An 18,006-nucleotide genomic window follows, 5' to 3' on the forward strand; every position below is an offset into this window, starting at 1 on the left:
AAAATACCAGACAGGGGCCTGCTTTAAGTAATCAAGAAAGGGCATGTACATCCCATGCTTTCCACAGGCCGAAAAGGGAAAGCGTGTGCTCTTTTACGGAAACTCAGATAAAAAGTATCATAAGCAGATGCCACAGACTTGACCCTGATACAAAAAGATGGTTGAACATAGGCACGAACAACTTCTGTCTCTCACCTTCTTGCTAACAGCACAGATTCAGCTAAGAGCCTCAACTCATTAAGTGCAGAGCCAGGCATCACTCACACTATGAACATAGTCTGTATGCTAAATCAATATTCCTTCCTCTCCAAGGAACAGCAAGGAATACAGAAAATCCCCTGCTGACCCTTTATAGCTGCAGTTATTGGCAGCACCAAACAAAATCCCTGACACATTTCACATAACTTGGCATCCATAGCAAATATCTTTATAGAATTAATTATGAAGTAGTGAAGAATTTAGGAACACATGTATGATTATGTGTGACAAAAAAGTTATTAAGTAAAGGAAGGTTAAACTGAACTCAAACATCTGAAGATATTTACTTAAATGTTCATTGCTGGAGAAACAGCTCCTCAAATACAGACAAACACACAAGTTAACAGTGGAAGAATTACATAAATAATTGTCTTTCTGAGAAAGTAATTGTTTACATTTCCTTTTAATTGCTTTTTCTATATTTTTGAGATTATATATACTTTACACTACAATTTATTATCTTGCGCTTCATATAATTTTTATGTGTGTGTGAAGAAGCAATCCCCAAAACTTACATCCTAATTAAGCACATTCCTCATTAGGGGTACAAAGGTGCTTCCTGGTCTCATTGCCATTGAGAAAACTAACAAAAAGCTGCCAGACTCAAGAATCACATTAATACATTTGTAATACTACACACACATGCCAGCCTACACCTTTGCATATCTTTTGCCCCCACTCAGGGTGTGGACCAGGAGATGCAGTGAAGAGGGACCTGTGAGGTGAAAGTCAGAACACAGCAATTATATGACGGTTTCTATTCAGTGATGGCAAGAAGTCTTTCAATGGGATGATCAGCCCCTAAACTCAGCGAGGAGAAGGGCACCGGTCTTCCCAATTTAACCCTAATGCACAAGGGACAGATAAAGTCAAGATGCTGAGGTGGCTTCAACAGACAGTAAGTGCACTACACTGATTAAGCCATTCCTGGCCAAGTAAGAGGACTTTATGGAGGAAAGAGAGAAGCCAAATATACAATCTGGAAAGTTTTGACTGCTCCTGGCATGAACTCCAATGGCTTCTACTACCCTGCACAGGAACTAATCTGATCTCAAAACAGAGCAACCAGGAACCTAATTTCTTCAGCAGCAAGTATGCCTTCAACAAGTGTAAACTTAGTGCACCTTTCAGTCCTTTTTTTTTGTTTTGTTTTAACATTAAAACATTGTTGAACTATGCAATATGGTTCAGAGATTTTGGCTTGAAAAGACACAGTTCATTTTGCCATGCCAATGCCTCCTCCTACAACACATGCTCATATATCTATGAAGTTTCATAAAATTATTCAAGCTATTTAATTGGCTTTTCATGGGGTTTCTCTTCCTGGAGTCCTGTCCTGTTAAAACACTACCACTGGCACAGCAAAACTAGGGTACCAATGAGGAGGAAGAAAAGAAGATGCTTCATACATCAGGTCCCGGTTACATATACAGGGCAGCAGAGAGGCTTCCATATGCATTTTGAACTACACCTTTTTTCTGACCTCCTTTTCAATAATTTTTAAGGTGAGGTAGACTCAAAAGAGTAAGCAGCAAAGTTAGCAAAACTGAAGGGGCAATGAGTATTCAGCAGCAACTGAATATCTGTCATCATTTACAGCACACGAACCTGTTTGTCTAGAAACGTACACCGCACTGAGCACCAAGTATCAGAATACCCTAAACTTGCCTTGACAAGCTAAAAAATAAGCTGGGGCATGTCTCTTCAGAACAAGGCTATTCTTTGCCTCTTAAAAAAATTACTCACTTTTACACACACACTTTTTAAAAGGGGGAAGTGTCCTCCATTGGAGTACAATTAATGACTCAGAAAACATCATTTTTTTTTATTTCGACTCACACTGAGTATTACAGTCTAACCTAACAACACTGGCAGAAAACCAAACTCTTCTCAAGTAGCTATTCTTCCCTGCACATGCAGGATTGTTCTTATATGCAATTCATTTTTGGTTTATCCATTTTTCTGAAAGGCAAAACGGTTCATTTGTCTTGAGAAAAAAAAAAAACACAACATACATACAGACTTTCGTAAAGAGAACTAACTGAACATTTAGGATTCCCTGTACTAGCCACTTTAAAGGTAATGTGCAAAGGAACATAATTTCTCTGTGCCCTTCTCTGCTTTCTATCATAAAGAAATTTCTAAATATAGAGAAAGTTTAGTTTTACATTAAGATATGTTCAGGTTTAGTAACAAAGAAATCAAAGTTAATAGATGAAGCTTGGAATAAAGCATGTATATGGCCTTATCAAGGCGATGCAAACAAAGATTATTTATTTTCTGCAATTGTTAATTAAAAAAAAAAAAGCCAGTTTTTCAAGGTTTCCAAGGGACTGCCTGGCCAGCCCTGAGCTACCTCCTCCTTCCATCGTTTGTTGGTGAGAAGTCACTAGATGAGGCACGCTTCAGCTCTGTGTGGATCCACAAAGAACTGGAGAACATGAGGAGGAGAGATACCACAGAAGACTGAAAAACACACAGCACCTACACATTCTAAAACATTCCCTCTGGATATTTTTCTTAATTTTAGACGAAACTTACATAGATTTTATCTTGCTGATACCGCAGGAATAAGTTGTGCATAATGGAGCCTTCGTGGAGATCTACGAGTGCTGCCATGTCTTCCACGCTCTCCGCGCTTGTTTGATGCATAGGCGTTACTTTTTGGTGTGTGATCGTGCTCTGTTTATAAGTGAATACCTGAAAGAAAGGAAACAAAGAAAATAATAATCAAGGCACACATTCAAAAAATTGTATCTGAGAACGGAGCTTTTGTAGCCATTCATGTTCCCTATCCAGTTTATAAGTCTGCAGACTTGTAGAATATCATAGCCTGCCAGTCATACCTTCTTCTAAAGCTTCTCTGACAATAACTGAAGCCCCAAATACATACATGTGGGTCATATGAAACCAGCACATACTGACAAGACACTGAGGACTACAAGGTTTTTTCCTTTTTAAGGGCAAATATTATCTCATTTCACACTGGACTACTGTTAGACTCCTTCAGGAGAAAAATAAACCAAGCACCAATCATTCCCAAAAAATCCAAAAGCAACCAAAAACCCAGTCCTTACAGTAAACCCCATTTATACTCAAATTACTATGGAAAGAAATGTTTGACAGTGCGAAACAGTAAATGAAAATTATTGCTCTAACAGGCTGCAAATGTTCGTATGTTTGATCTGAAATCCAGTAAAATATTTCCATTAAATTCTCTGGTCAGGCTACTGGGTTAGGTCATTATTCCTAATGTAAGCGGCACACCAAGTTCAGTGTGCTGCAGATATTTGGAAATGAATGGGCAAACCTATTTCTAACTAATGAATTTCTGAGACAAATTTCTGAAGCCTGTTTCAAACAGACAGTAAAAACTTCAGAAAAGCCACAATTTAAACACTGTCAGAAAACCCTTCTATGTATCTTCTGTAAAAATGCTCAGATGTACACATCCTCAATCTAGTTAAACTTTTATGAATACTAACGTCACTAAAGACTATAAAACAATAGCTTTGGAATTCAGCTTCCCATTTCCTTTTAATTTACATCTTGGCAGCTCATCCTCATAGACATATGCCTGCACCTCATAGCCAACGCTACTCAGGCAATACTAGTCCCCGCCAATGGCCTCGTTTCAGTGTAATAAAGTCAAGCATGGGGTTAACGCAAATACTTTAATAACATGGAACGTTTAAAAAACACCCTTCCAAAATCCTCTGGAATAATATTTACAAAGCAGACGGAAGAAGCACAATAAACGGCAGCCTGAGCGCTAGTGAGCACCGCGGGATTGCCGCTGCGGGCTGTGGATCACACAGTGCTGCACGATGGATGGGGCCGTGTCCGTGTGGGAAGAGAAAACCCTCCAAAGGATTTCAGCATAAAAACATACGTGTGATCCTAGTAATGCAAAGACTTTCAGGAAATAGTGATGTTGTCTGTCTTTCTGAGACATGTGAGAAAAAAAAGGTGAAGAAGCAAGAGGCTGAATGCAGACCGCACTTAAAATCAAAGCTGTGTACTCAGATATCCCACTAGCTGACAGAGGAGAACTGCCTGATGGAATTTGTTTATTAAAATCATATCACAGGTGTACCAAACACTGGCACAGGCCATCCCACTGTTACAGCTGCCACTCGCACCAGCACAAAGCAAAGTGGGGGAAGACTCAGGGAGAAAAGAGATCCAGGAGACAAGATTTCTAGCAGGTGCTGGAAGGCAGTCCAGATGCCAACAGGACACATGAGCAAACCACCAGAAAGTTCTTACAGATTCAGAGCATCCAAAGCATGATCCCTAACTGTGAAAAAAAGACAGGTACTGAGAGATTTGGGACATACTTTGTGGTAAACAACCACCAAGATGACAGGATAAGCATTTTTACAGGTCAGAGAGAGGATGGCCAGGATGGAGAAAGCAGCCACTTGTACATGATTAAGGGGCAAGTGGTCCTGATATCTCAGAACAAATTTGAGCGGCATCAATTGATAGCACAACTTTGGGGCTGAAAAAAGTGTTAGGAGTCCCAAGACTAATCACACAAAGTGCAAGCGGGAACTAGAAGTAATTACATTTCAAGAGTAATAAATGGCAATCCCTAAGCGGAAGAACCATGACAAAAATAAACCAAATATCATACTGCAGAACAAAGAATGCCATAAGCTGGAAGACTTGGATATAAACGGGATTTAAGGAGAGCAAATCCTAGGAAAGTAAGTAACTTAACAGAAGCCATGTGTCAGCCTGGAATTAAAACAGAAAAACAGACTCAATAAGAGAATTAGGAAACCAAAAGGGGATGGTATATATCCTGTGAGTGGAGCTCATGTGAACATGGACATGAAATAGAACATAATTTCTCGGAGGAGAATCTTCATATTTGTAATTTCTGTTGATATGAGACACAGGTTAGTAGGGCAGGAAGAGCATTCCAAACTCGACTAAGTATTTTAATAAAAATGCACCAAGATAACCAACATGACAATTGACTTGTGAGTGGCAGGACTATCAATGATGGTCTCTGCAGACTCATCCTTCCCACTCAAACCCACTATTTCCTCTTCTTCAGGCTGGTTGTTCTCAGACTTCCAGCTCTTTCACATGCTGCCTCCTTGTTTGGGTGAGGACATGGCTCTGTGAGCTGACTTAGAAATATACCCATGTGTTGACCAGCTAGAAAACACACTGACCACTCCTACTGACTGCCACCCAGACCAAAAAGGAGGAGGGCCTCTTCCTTCCCCAATGCTAGGGATTTACTTTTCGTCCACTGTTAATTTTTACCAGAGCCATGCATCTTTCAGATTTCCTAAACCCACAGTAAAACTTGGTCAAAATCATCTAAAGATCAAAGCCATCACGCAGGGTAACAGGATCACACGTGCAGACCTCATTTCCTTAAAACAGGTTTTTTGCAGCCCTGATGCTCAAGCCCTGTAAGGCCTACTTTTTTTAATTTCATCTTGACTGTTGCCTTTATCAGCACAAGGACGTGAAAAAGCTACCTTGAACTTTATCGTTACTAACTGGAAGGTCAAGTTATGAAATATTACAGATTAAATCCTCAGGAAATAGGAACCAAGTGCCATTCTGCGGAGTCAGCATGCAGGAGAGGAAGATGAATAAGTTGGCTCCTGAATCTCAGGAGGAGCCCATTGCAAACCACAGCAGCATCCCTCTGCAAGGATCTTGACAGCATTTCTGGAAGGTCAAGTAAAACATGCAGGAAATTTGGAATAGGATTTAAGATGAGCCTAAGTGAGAATTCAGCAAAAAGTTCTTTCCTCTCAAGATATAAATGGTTCAAGATAACAAACATGCTGAATACATGGAATACTATAAATTAAGCCCTTAAGAGACAGCAGGCAAAATAACAACTCTCAGAGTTATTATGGAAGTGAAAATTAGAGGTTGAGATAGGAAGGAGCAATGCAAAGAACAACAAAAACAACAATCTCAAGAAGTACAAGACAAAACAATGAACCCAGCTAAACAACAGTGAAGACCATTTCACTGAGAAAGGAGAATGACACTTCAAAAATGCTTGACTGTCCCCCTACCATGATTTACTAGTGCTGCGATGTACACGCCAAAAAGGCACTCAGATGAGGAAGCAACCTGAAAAGCCAGGGGACCAATGCTACCAAGCTCCCTGAGTAACACAGGGAAAAGCTGTAGCAGGCACCCTGGGGATCGAAAATAACATAGGAGGGAGCTATCAGACACCCAGATCTTAATAGCTTGCTGAAAGACCCCACACTCAAGAGCTGAAGGAGCACTGTTTAGTATCAGTCTTGAAGAAGCAAGCAAATATGACCAAAAGAAAGTAATCACATGCTGCTGAGTCAGATTTCTTTGTCTAGCAACAAAAGAAAGACTGAAGAGATGGGTAAATGAGGTGGGGAATATTTGAATGAACATTAAAAATAGGGGGACACACAGAAAGTGTAAAAATAAACCATACTGGTGTGTTTTTGACAGCCTGTTTCAAAACTTTGATGCTATGACCCTACGTCCTGATTCATGTCTGTTCAGAAATAAACAGGAGAATTCTCCCAATTCCACTGTTCTGAACTGGGTAAAATTCATCAGCCTTGTTGTGATGGGGACCACAGCAATGTGATGGTTCACCTGCTCAACAACCGCGCTATCCACAGCACTTGCCAGATCTGCTTTAGGACACAATATCCAATCATAGACACTGAGAGTGAGATCTACACTCATACTTCCCCAAAACCATTACCCAGATGAGAAAGAAGGACAAGTAGAGAAAATTAATTCATCATTCCACAATGAGAACAACAGCCTTGGACATGGGATCAAGGGAAAACAAGTTAGAGGGAAGTCCTTGGCAGCACAGCAGCACGTCCAGGACACGGGCACAACTGCATTGCATGGATGCAACAGACTCCCACGTCACCCACTGAAACATCATCCAGATCCTCAGCTGCTGCTGCAAGAAGTGTCTTCTTTTTGCAGAAGATGCCAGCTGGACATCTCTAATGCGCTGTGAGAAGCTGGAGAACTTATGACAACATGCATTGAGATTAAAGGTGAACATTGTGTAAAGATGTTATTAGCTGTTGACGTTTCATGATGGGGTTTCATTCCAAAATTGTGGAGCATCATTCATAAATAAATAAATAAATAAATTCATACGGGACTCTTATTTGGAAAGCAAACAAATCCTAAATCATGTACTAAGTCAAAGATACATAATGAAAAATGATGGCTTTAGCCAACAAATATATAATTTTCCCTATTTGTAAATACCATACCTATTCAAAAATACTGCTGCATGAGCAGTGCAATATTGTACTTCACAACATATAAGTGTTTGTTAGGCGAGTCTGCATCCTTATATTTAGTTCAGAAAAGCATTTTTGTATGCCATGTGATCTGGAATAACTAGTATTTTACACAAATATATGCTTTTAAATTGACCAGTAAGCATATAAAGAAAACAACCCACCAACAAATCAGGAGTTTGAAGCATATGACTGCAATTAAATTAATTTCACTAACGCTTTTCAAAGAGCATGAAAACCACCAGCATGAAGACCTTAATATTCCGTGCTTCTTTATGTTGAAAATGACATTTTTATCCTGTGCAATTAATCTGGCATGAGAATAAATAAAGAAGTCTTTCACGCATTCCATTTAAGGGGAATATCACAAAACAATGTCTAATTATTTTTTTTCACTGACAAATTACCCCTACGCTCAAGATCCAATGGAAATTATATTTTAACAAAAGATTTAATTGGTAGCACGATTTATTAACACCAGGAAAGAATGGCAGAGTAGGCCCCCAATGACAGGAGCACACATGCTTTCTCTGTCTCACCAGATCATTTTGTGACATGATGCCAAGTGACAAAAATCCCCACTTGAATAAGGTCATTAAACGGTATCAAGGGATTTCACAACAGCTGAGTCAAGGGAGTTTAGGAAAATGCTGAATTAAGTGCTTAGGTAAAGCACATCAAAAAACCCGCACAATCCCCATTTCTTGCAAAAGCTACAAGTCACACTCAGGCTCTCTGGTCTGCATGAAGCCAACACACAACCGAATCTCCCTGAGTGCTTTTCACAAGCAGCTGGGTTTTTGGTCTGATGTTGATGATCAGTATTGCACAGGAGGAAGGCAGAAGATGTTCTAAAAGTTTCCTGATCAACAATTCAGTATTTGACTGATGACTGAATCTGCACCATTGCTGCGAGATTTTTATTTAAAGAAAGAAATAGGTTTGTCTGCATCTCTTGGAAGCCCTGACCCAAGCTAGATTGTCACTCAATCTGCTCTCTGAAAATATGCAAGATCACCTACCGAAAACTGTATGTACTGTGAGCATTTTAAAACAGCCCCTTCTACACAGTGACCTGATCCCTCACTCCTCCCAGACTCAAGTCCCAACCAGCACAGGCTCGGGGCTTGTTCTTTAATCCGAAGATTGAGATTTGGATCAAAGGGTGGCAACAGGCACTGGCTCCCCACCTCTGCTGCCTCCAGATGGAGATGAGACACATGCCCACATCCTCAGGTTGGACCATCCCTCATGGCCACTGCCCACCACACCAGCAGCCACCATTGTGGCTGGCCACATGCTTCACCGCTGGTAACACCTTCCAGACATGGTGTCATCTGACCGATGCCACGTACTGCATCCTGTGTTGCTCGGGAATGGTGATGCAGTTCAGCACATCCCTGTCACCCAGCATGAATAAATCAAGAGATTTGGTTTGGTTTTTCTTTGGAGGGGTAACAGAAAAGGAGCAACCAACCCCCCTCTGCTGTCCTTTTCTACATAAGAAGAGTTTTTATCAGTCCTAGGTGTATCCTGCAAACAACAGTGTATTAGAGAAGAGACTACTGATATTTGTACATGGAAAACAGAAACAGCAAAGTCTCGCCACATACTCAAATTAATTTGTTCAAAGTCATATAACCAGAGGGATAATGTAAAATGCAGTAGTTTAAACATAAAATTCACTAAGATAATGAAGGAGAGAGCAAAGAGGTATGGTACAGATGTCGTCTGGGACACAGGTTTACAAACAGCATAAGATATAGCTGAACTTCCAAACTTTTTTCAGTAACACCTATGATATTAGCAAACCAGCTACTAGACACCATCTAAACAGTCCACAGACACCAGAAAGCAAAGCTGAGCGTGACCCAAAAGCTGAAGCCATCAGCCTTCCTGTTGTTGCCCCAGTGGCTGCTCTATGTGAGTTTTCCCACAGGGTTAATCCCAAATGCCACAGTGACACGCACGACAGCCCACATGACTCGACAGCAGCTCCAGAGGACTTGGTTCATGCATTCAGTATATCAGCATCCTCAGTCTTCTAAGGCATCTTTTTGCTTACGGTCAGTGACCCCACAACACAGAGATGAACACAGCCCAGCAAAATACAGGGGACTGCAGAGGAAAACATCCACTTAAAAGTACTAATATTTTTTTTCATTCTCTGCTGTTGGTCTGAACCGAGGATCATCATTTGTGTTTCCCTCATGTTTAGAAGTTAAAAGAATGCAGTAAATCTTACAAAATGTCTTTATACATGAGTCCAAGCAGAAAAGAGAGGCCTTGGGATCACATTACAAGCTATGGAATGCAGTGTTCAAGGGAGAAAAATAAATCACAACAGGCCCAAAGACCCAGAGATTAAAAATAAAAACAAAAATCTAGAAGCTTACTCTTTTTTTCCTGGAGAGATCTACTGTCTAAGTAGATACTTAAAATACAGGACAAGGAGGCTTTCCTATAAATCAAAAGCAATTTAAGACCAAATGTAAAGCAGATTAACTACCGACATTTTAAATTCTACAGTTAATCATGACAAGAGTGCAACTCGAGTAACGTTTTTGTCCAATAATTTACTATTTCTCCGTAACAGCTGACCTTAGACATCAATTCCATTGTCTCAAAACAATCTTTCAGGCAACACGATGTACCAGGGCCCAAGGCTTGCTTTGATTCAATATAATTTAATCTTTTTTCAAAACAACAAAACCAAAAACACATTGAACTTTCTTATCTATTAAACTACAGAGGAAAATGAAATAATTTCATGTAAGGCATTTATTGAAGTCAAGAAAGAAGTATTACCAACTAAACTGATATCATTACTACTGTGACTAACACTGGCTTTTACAAGCAAATATGCCGTACATGCATAAATTAAGCACCAGCTTATTTGTCACCTATGTTGTAAAATTCTTCCCCATTTACCCTGGGAATCACCCCAACCATCAGCCTCCCTTCCCAGTTACATGTTAATCTTGACCTCTAACACAAAACATCTAAATGTCCACTTGGCATTTTAGTGTACCTACCAAATCAGTTGAGTAACACACAACCCCTAAATCATGTATAATCCTCTATCTGGTCCCTTGCTCACTTCAGTTCCGGACATTTTCAGTCTTCATTCTTTCTCTTATCAGTCAAACCTCTTCCAAACCCTTCCCCTCAGTCACCCTTTCATAACACCTCTCAGACTTCCCGGGGCTTGGGACATCTGGGTCAGGAGCCGCTCCTGGGTTCAAGGGCTGTGAGCCATCCTGGTGCCTTCACTCACCCTGTCCCCAGCCTCCAGCAGTGACACCACCAGCGATGCCTTGCAACACCTCTCCAGGACAGCTTTTATACTACCACATGCAGGCTGTAGTGCACACTCATCAGAATACCCCTCTTTGCTCCCAAGCTCCACAGAGTGGGGAACCACGGCAACCCTGGTCACCCTGCAGCAGAGCTCGGCAAACCCACTAAATTGCAACTCTTTGTTGTTTCCCAGTGTGCTGATCATTGTCAATAAGCTTGTCCGATAATGATGTCTCACCTAATGACTATTCTGCAAGAGGTATTTCAAGGCAGTTTATTCCACACGCTGACCTGTTTCCATTCATAGAAAAGCTCTATCATCAAGTAGGAACAAGCTTCCAATTACAGGTTCAGTGCTTATGACCTTTCAATCTGGCTTGCCTACACAGACAATAAAGAAATCTAAGTCAAATTAAACACATCAATTTTACCTAGATTATACTACAGCAAGGTTGTCAAACTAATTTTCACCAGGGGCCACATCAGCCTTGTGGTTGCCTTCAAAGGGCCGAATGTAATTTTAGGACTGTGTAACTGCTCCTACATTTATACAGTCCTTTGAAGGCAACCGTGAAGCTGATGTGGCCCCTGATGAAAATGAGTTTAACACCCCAGTACTATAATAAGCCTCTAGGCAATCCATGCTAATGCTTACAAGAAAAAAAAAGAAGTGCATCTTTAATTTAACTTTCTTTGCAAGCAACCTTGTATAACCTGAAGTTATACAGCTCCTGAAGAGATCACAAAACTCAATTTTTAAGAAGTCCACCCATCTACAAATACCATGACCACAGCACTGCATAAAACGTGAAACGTTCCTGGCATGTCACCAGCACTTTCTTCAGCATGGAAAAGTGCCCCTTTCTCTCCATGAAGCGAGAAGTGCAGGGACTGCAGCTGCCCAGGCTCTCCCTGAATGCCAGGCCAAGTGAGTAGTCCAAGGGCAGGGCATAGGAGATGTACCACAAGATGGGCCTTCAGCTCCCTATTTGACAGCTGGTCAACGGCAGGACCTCAACTGGAAGCCAGCTTTGACAACAAAGCAAGCCAGGGAAGAGTTCTCCAACCTGCTGGGCACTGCAAAATGAGATGGAGAGCAGACCCTGGCAGGTACCAGAGGAACTAAGGAAGGTCTAGGCTTATGATCTTCATGGGTTCAATCCTCTGTTTGGCTTGGGACACTATGCCAAAGACACCCCCAAGTCAGTGTTATTGGAAGCAGCACCCAGTAAACAGACACACTCCTTTGGCTTTCAGTGTGTATCACCTTAATTTGCTCCATGGACAAAGGGCTGGAAATTGATAGTTTCATTTTCTCACAAGGAAGACCAAAACCACTAAGAAACAAACAAACAAACCAACCAACCAACCAACCCACCCTACACAAACAACAAAAAAAAAACCCACCCGCCAAAACAAAACAAAAACCAAACAGTAAAAACTCTCTCACCCTTTACCCATCATCTTCCACACAACGGAAAAGTGCACGTATGGATAATGCCAGGCACTGAAAGCATTAGCTTGACTGTCAACATCAGTTAGCGCTCAAGACGAAACTCTCAATTTCAAATTCATATTTGTTCAGTGATTCATATGACAGAAACAACTGATTGAACAAGAATGAATTTGAATAAAATGTCCCACTATCAAGAACTGGAACAACCCTGTTCAATAAGCAGCCTACAAATTATACTAGCTTTTTTTGAGGCACAAAGCAATTAGTCTCAAAAGGCCTTTTTTCCTAAAAAAAGAAGAAAAGAAAAAAATCCTGCAGGCAGCTGACTGGACGGCTTCTGAGTTTAGGACAGGAGCAGCCGATGTGCAGCACGGCAGCAATTAAATCAGTGGCAATGCTTACGTGGGCGCTGGAACTCCGAGGGGACACCGATGCAAAGCAAGCCCTGTCCTGAAAGAAGGCTCACTGGAGAAAGCGATACTCTGACGAGCCCCTCCAGGATCCCTCTACCTTCCTCTCAGCCCAACATTTCGTGTGAGCTGACCCTGTCCAGGCTGCCAGCACAGTCACTGTGGCACTGCACCCTGAGGGTGCAGATGGTGGCCAAACCCTGCAGGGTGCCAGCCCGGAGGGACCAGGGGTCTGCCAGGGGAACTCCCGCCAGGCGCAGCTGCTTGGCGAGGAGCTCTTGCTGGGGAAGTCTGTGGCATTTATTCCCACCGTATTATCACCAAACCCAAGGAGGCTCTACCATAGCACCAGCTATGAAGGCTGAAAAAGGTCCTTGCAGAACTCCGGCTCCAGCTGGTCTCCCCACAAAGGGGGACCACAGCTGCTGGGCTTGGGCGCTCTCTCAGCAAGGCTGCTGCAGAGGACTGGGAGAAAAGAAAAATAAAACAGAGTCAGAAAGGGGTTATTTTACACCAAAACAGATGGTCTTGCTTGCAAACTTCAACATGCTGGAACAACATAGGGCTTTGGTTTCCCCTGCTCCTTCTGCTTGGCAGCAGCCAGGCCCTCAGCTCCCATCGCCCACGGTCAGGGGCTGCAGGTTTACAATCACGCACCGTAAAGCAAGAAAAAGCCCCTGGCAGGTATTGTTCATGCATCCAGGGCTGAAGGCAAAAACACCCAATGTACTGAATATTTCTAAAGCCGTTTATGAATTAAAGGACACAACAACTGGCACTTGGACAGAGGAAGTTCATACACATGTAATCTCAGCTTTCAGATCTCCTGACAATGCTTAGCTATGAAACTCTCAAACTGTTTCCATTTTATTTTAGTTTCTCCACACCTTGCCATGGTTTCTGCTACTATAAATACTGTGCACGTCACAGCAACAATATTTGATTGTACTCAAAGTACTTTTTAATCAAGCGACTTTTTGTTCATAATAGTAATGTGTCTGCTTAAGTAGGACGTTCCTGCCTTAATTTGAAAAACACCTTTCAGACCTTTCTGTTTTGAGGCTTCCAGAGGAACAGAATAGGGAAGATGTCAATACGAGAGAGAACTGGCAGTTTTCTTTGCTTTTGTTACAAAAATCTGAGTATGAGAGATCCTGTAAGTGTCAATCTGAACTGAAGCATGAGCTACTCATTTTGACAGACAACAAAAGACAGAGTTCCACTATACTTTTTATAAACTAACTTTTAATCTTCTTTTTTTTTTTTCTATAAATTACAAAATAGCATTTCTACAGTATTGGTGGTTACCTTGTAAAGACAAGCGAAAACCCTTCTTTGACTGGCAACCTGCATGCTGCGCTCCCACCCACACCCTCACCACTACTTACTCTAACCCAGAAAATGGGAACAAGCGATCCCAACACCATGCAAACACCCTGGCTTGAACATCAGTCCCTCACTCATGCTTTTTCATTTTTTGAAGGATTAGGGGGGAGGGATTTTCTTTAAGCCTTTATTACCTGTTCTTTTTTTTTTCTTGCAGGTTGCCTGTGGTATGAGGCTTTGACACAGCCATACTACTACAAAGACAGGCAAGGACCTATTTTACTTACAGCTGAACGCTTCTTCACTGAAGCAGTCCTTCAATGAGGCAGCTGTCTATTCAAGCCCCCTTTACCGCATATTGTAGGTGTATTAATGGTAATTTACAGGGAGGTTGGGAGGTAGAAAGGGGAGGAACTCAAGCCCTGAATACAGTAAGCTCCTAAGGACGTCTGTCTATGAAAACAAATATGTACATTATGACACATAACACACAACTGAGAATGTTCAAAGCACAATTACAGGTAGGAGAACATGAAATGCTGGGTATTTTCCCCAAATTTAACCATATAGTACAGTTTATATGGCAGCCTTGTTTACAAGGCCATGCCATTTCAAAGTTAACTTTTATCACGTGTGCTGATCTCAAAACAATTCATCAGCCTTCCAGGAAAGGGCTACCTGAGGAGAACACTGCAAGACCACTCCCTTCATCACTGCAGCCATTAACTCAGTTAAACAGCAATCAGGATTTTTTCCAGCTCTGACTGAAGACAACTGGAAGATTCCCTTTGATGACAGTGGGAAGGGGTGACCCCTCCTTACCTACATGCCTGGTTCTGACAAACAGAGGTAATTACAGGGTAGGCAGCAACAGCTGAGCCCTCAGTGGGTCTGCAAGGCCACCTTTCAACCTGCACAAGTTAGTGCTGGGTCCCACCATCAGCACTGTTTCCCCCGCCCAAGCATTCACCCCAAAAACAACAAAATTTTGATAAGATGAGAGTACTGTTGAATAAAAAAAAAACAGGTGCAAGTAGTTTATTCACATTCAGAATTGTCTGTGTGTGGAACCAGCCTGGGTCTAGGAGGGGATCAATCGTTCAATTGACTTTGCTGCTGATCTCGCCAGACTCGGCAGTGAAGGTCGCTACAATCCACGGCAACACCACAAGGGGACAAGGAGGTCGCAAGGGAAGAAGGCTCTGTGTGCCATGCTAGAAGGTTTTATTGGTTTTGCCAGCGCAGCGGAGATGAAGAGAAGCAGCTCAGCACCACAGTCTTCCTGGAGACTGGAACACTTCGAACCACAACACGCCAGGCTGTGGTGCTGGCTCTGGGGTTAGGTAAGGCTACATTGCTTTTCCCAGCATGTCTGCAAAGATTTGGGGTGCCTCAAACTCCTATTTCTCCCAGAAGGCAGGGAGCTGGCTGTAAACCAGACTTTAAGCTTCAGTTTAGAAATAAAAAATTAGACTTCCCAACTTCCATATGCATATGGAGTGTATGATTTACTGCAGGGATGGCTGCCCAAGTCTGCAAATCCTCTCAAATAATAATTCTGCAATAATCCCTCCTGAGAGGCACTGCTCTCACATGCCCTGCTAGCAGAACCATGACAAAGGACTCTGTGTCAGCAGAGGGAAGGAGCAAGGGACCAACCTCCTCCCTGCCAGCATCCATGGGCCGCTGCACCAACCATGTGGGTGGCATCCACCCATCCCAAGAGGGTAGAGGGTCCCCCCACTGTTACTTTCTCTGTAGTAGGGTACGTGGCAATGTTTTGGTAGCAGGGGAGTACAGGGGTGACTTCTGTGAGAAGCTACTAGAAGTTTCCCCCACAATCTGATAGAGCCAATGCCAGCCAGCTCCAAGGCGGACCCGCAGCTGGCTGAGTCTGAGCCCATCAGCGACAGTGGTAGCACCTCTGTGATAATGTATTTAAGAAGAGGGGGGAAAAAAAAAATATGCAAAATATGCAATGTCAGCAGCAGCCAAAAGAGAGGAGTGAGAACACTTGAGAGAAACAGCTCTGCAGACACCAAGGCCAGTGAAGGAGGGGGAGGAGATGTTTCAGGCACCAGAGCAGAGGTTCCCCTGCAGCTGGTGGTGCAGACCATGGCGAGGCCAGCTCTCCCCTGCAGCCCATGGAGATCCATGGTGGAGCAGATTTACACCAGCAGCCTTTGGAGGACCTCACACCAGGAGAGGCAGATGCCCAAAGGAGGCTGTGACCCTGTGGGAAGCCCAAACTGGAGCAGGTTCGTTGGTAGGACTTGTGACCCCATGGGGGACCCATGCTGGAGAAGTTCATGAAGAACTGCAGCCCGTGGGAAGGACCCATGTTGGAGAAGTTAATGAAGGACTGTCTCCTGTGGAAGGGACTCCACGCTGGAGCAGAGAAGAATGTGAGGAGGAAAGAGCAACAGAGACAACATGTGATGAACTGACCACAACTCCCATTCCCCATCTCCATGCACAACTCGGGGGGAGGAGGCAGAGAATTCAGGAGTAACGTACAGCAGAGAAGAAGGGAGAGGTGAGGGGAAAATGTTTAAGATTTGGCTTTATTTCTCATTACCCTACCCTGGTTTTGCTTGGTAATAAATTAAATTTTGCCAAGTGAATAACTGGAAAGTGATCTCCCTGTCCTTATCTTGACCCATGAGCCATTTGTTGCATTTTCTCTCCCCTGTCCAGCTGAAGAGATGGAGTGATAGAGTGGCTTTGGTGGGCACCTGCTGTCCAGGCAGGATCAAACTATCGCAGGATCAAACTATCACAATCTCTCTGGTGACTTGGCAAAAATAGTACATGACAGGTGAAAGGTGGGGGAAGGGAGCAAAAAGCTGGAATCATTCTGAATTTCTACACAGTAAGCAAAAAGTTTGGGGTTTTAAATTATATATTCTGACAGATTAGCTATCCAAGCAGGTTTCATCATCAAAAATCATCATAAACTTTATTATTTTCAAAATGCACAAAGCCATGTTTACTTTGTAGTCTTACAGGGTAAAGTTTGCCCCTACAGTGTCACTTTTCTCCATGACTAGTGTGGTCAGACAACAGCAGCAGGCTCCAGCAGACGAACATCCTGGAGAAGCACTGCGAGTCAGTCAGTGACACCGCACACCAGCCCACTGCAGCAGGGCCTTGTTTCACTCCCTTTGACCCCAAAGTCTTCCCCCCCAAAAAAACCCGAGACACTTTGCTAGCTGTGGCACAAAGCAAAGGTTAACTCTTCAATATACTCAGGGCTCTCAGATTTGTATGACTTTCTTGCAACACGGCACTCACCAACTGCCACAGAGAGCCACAGCCATTGTCACTGAGGAAATCTGAAACTTATTATATCGGTACAATTAGGACTGGGTCTCCACCCCCACTTCACCAGCACTGTTAACTGGAGGAGGAGAGTTTGCTGCAAGGAAGAACAAAACAGGTTTGGACAAGCATGAAATGAAGCTGCATGTTACTTTAAGATAACAGCCAAGACAGTTAAGCATTTTTTCTTTACAATCATGAAACCCAGGTCCACGCCCTGAGAGACCAACCACCTCCTGTCAGTGAAGATCCCTCAGCCCCATACATGGCTAAGTCACAGGGTTCCTGTGGCCACATACCAGCCTTCACCTAGTTTGATGAGACCAAGCGCTACCAATGCTTCATTTATTATATCCTGTTGTAACTCCATCTTTTTCACCTGTTTTGTTTACTTTTTTTTTGGGGGGGGACACCACACGACCGAAGTTTTACAGACCTCCGCTGCTCTGGTTCAAGATCAACACAAACAGTTGAATATTCCACAATGGTTCTATTGCCATGAAACCATGAGGAAGAAAAAAAAGGCTTTATGGAGTAAAAAGAAGACTGACACATCCAATAAAGAAATAAAAAGCCCTACTGTATCTTGTTTTGAAAAAGTGTAGAAATAAGGGGGAGGGCAGACTTG

General features: G+C 42.7%; 1 protein-coding gene across 1 annotated transcript in view; it reads right to left on the reverse strand.

The window, feature by feature from the left end:
• The window catches only part of MYO10 (myosin X), a gene marked incomplete at both ends in the record, with an annotated part of 159,576 nt that overhangs the window by 89,174 nt on the left and 52,396 nt on the right, over nt 1-18,006 (reverse strand). The window contains 1 exon segment of the mRNA XM_080340369.1: nt 2,800-2,958. Coding sequence (XP_080196495.1) covers nt 2,800-2,958 — 159 coding nt within the window.

Source organism: Nesoenas mayeri (assembly GCF_963082525.1).
Source record: "Nesoenas mayeri genome assembly, chromosome: 2".
Lineage (NCBI taxonomy): Eukaryota > Metazoa > Chordata > Aves > Columbiformes > Columbidae > Nesoenas > Nesoenas mayeri.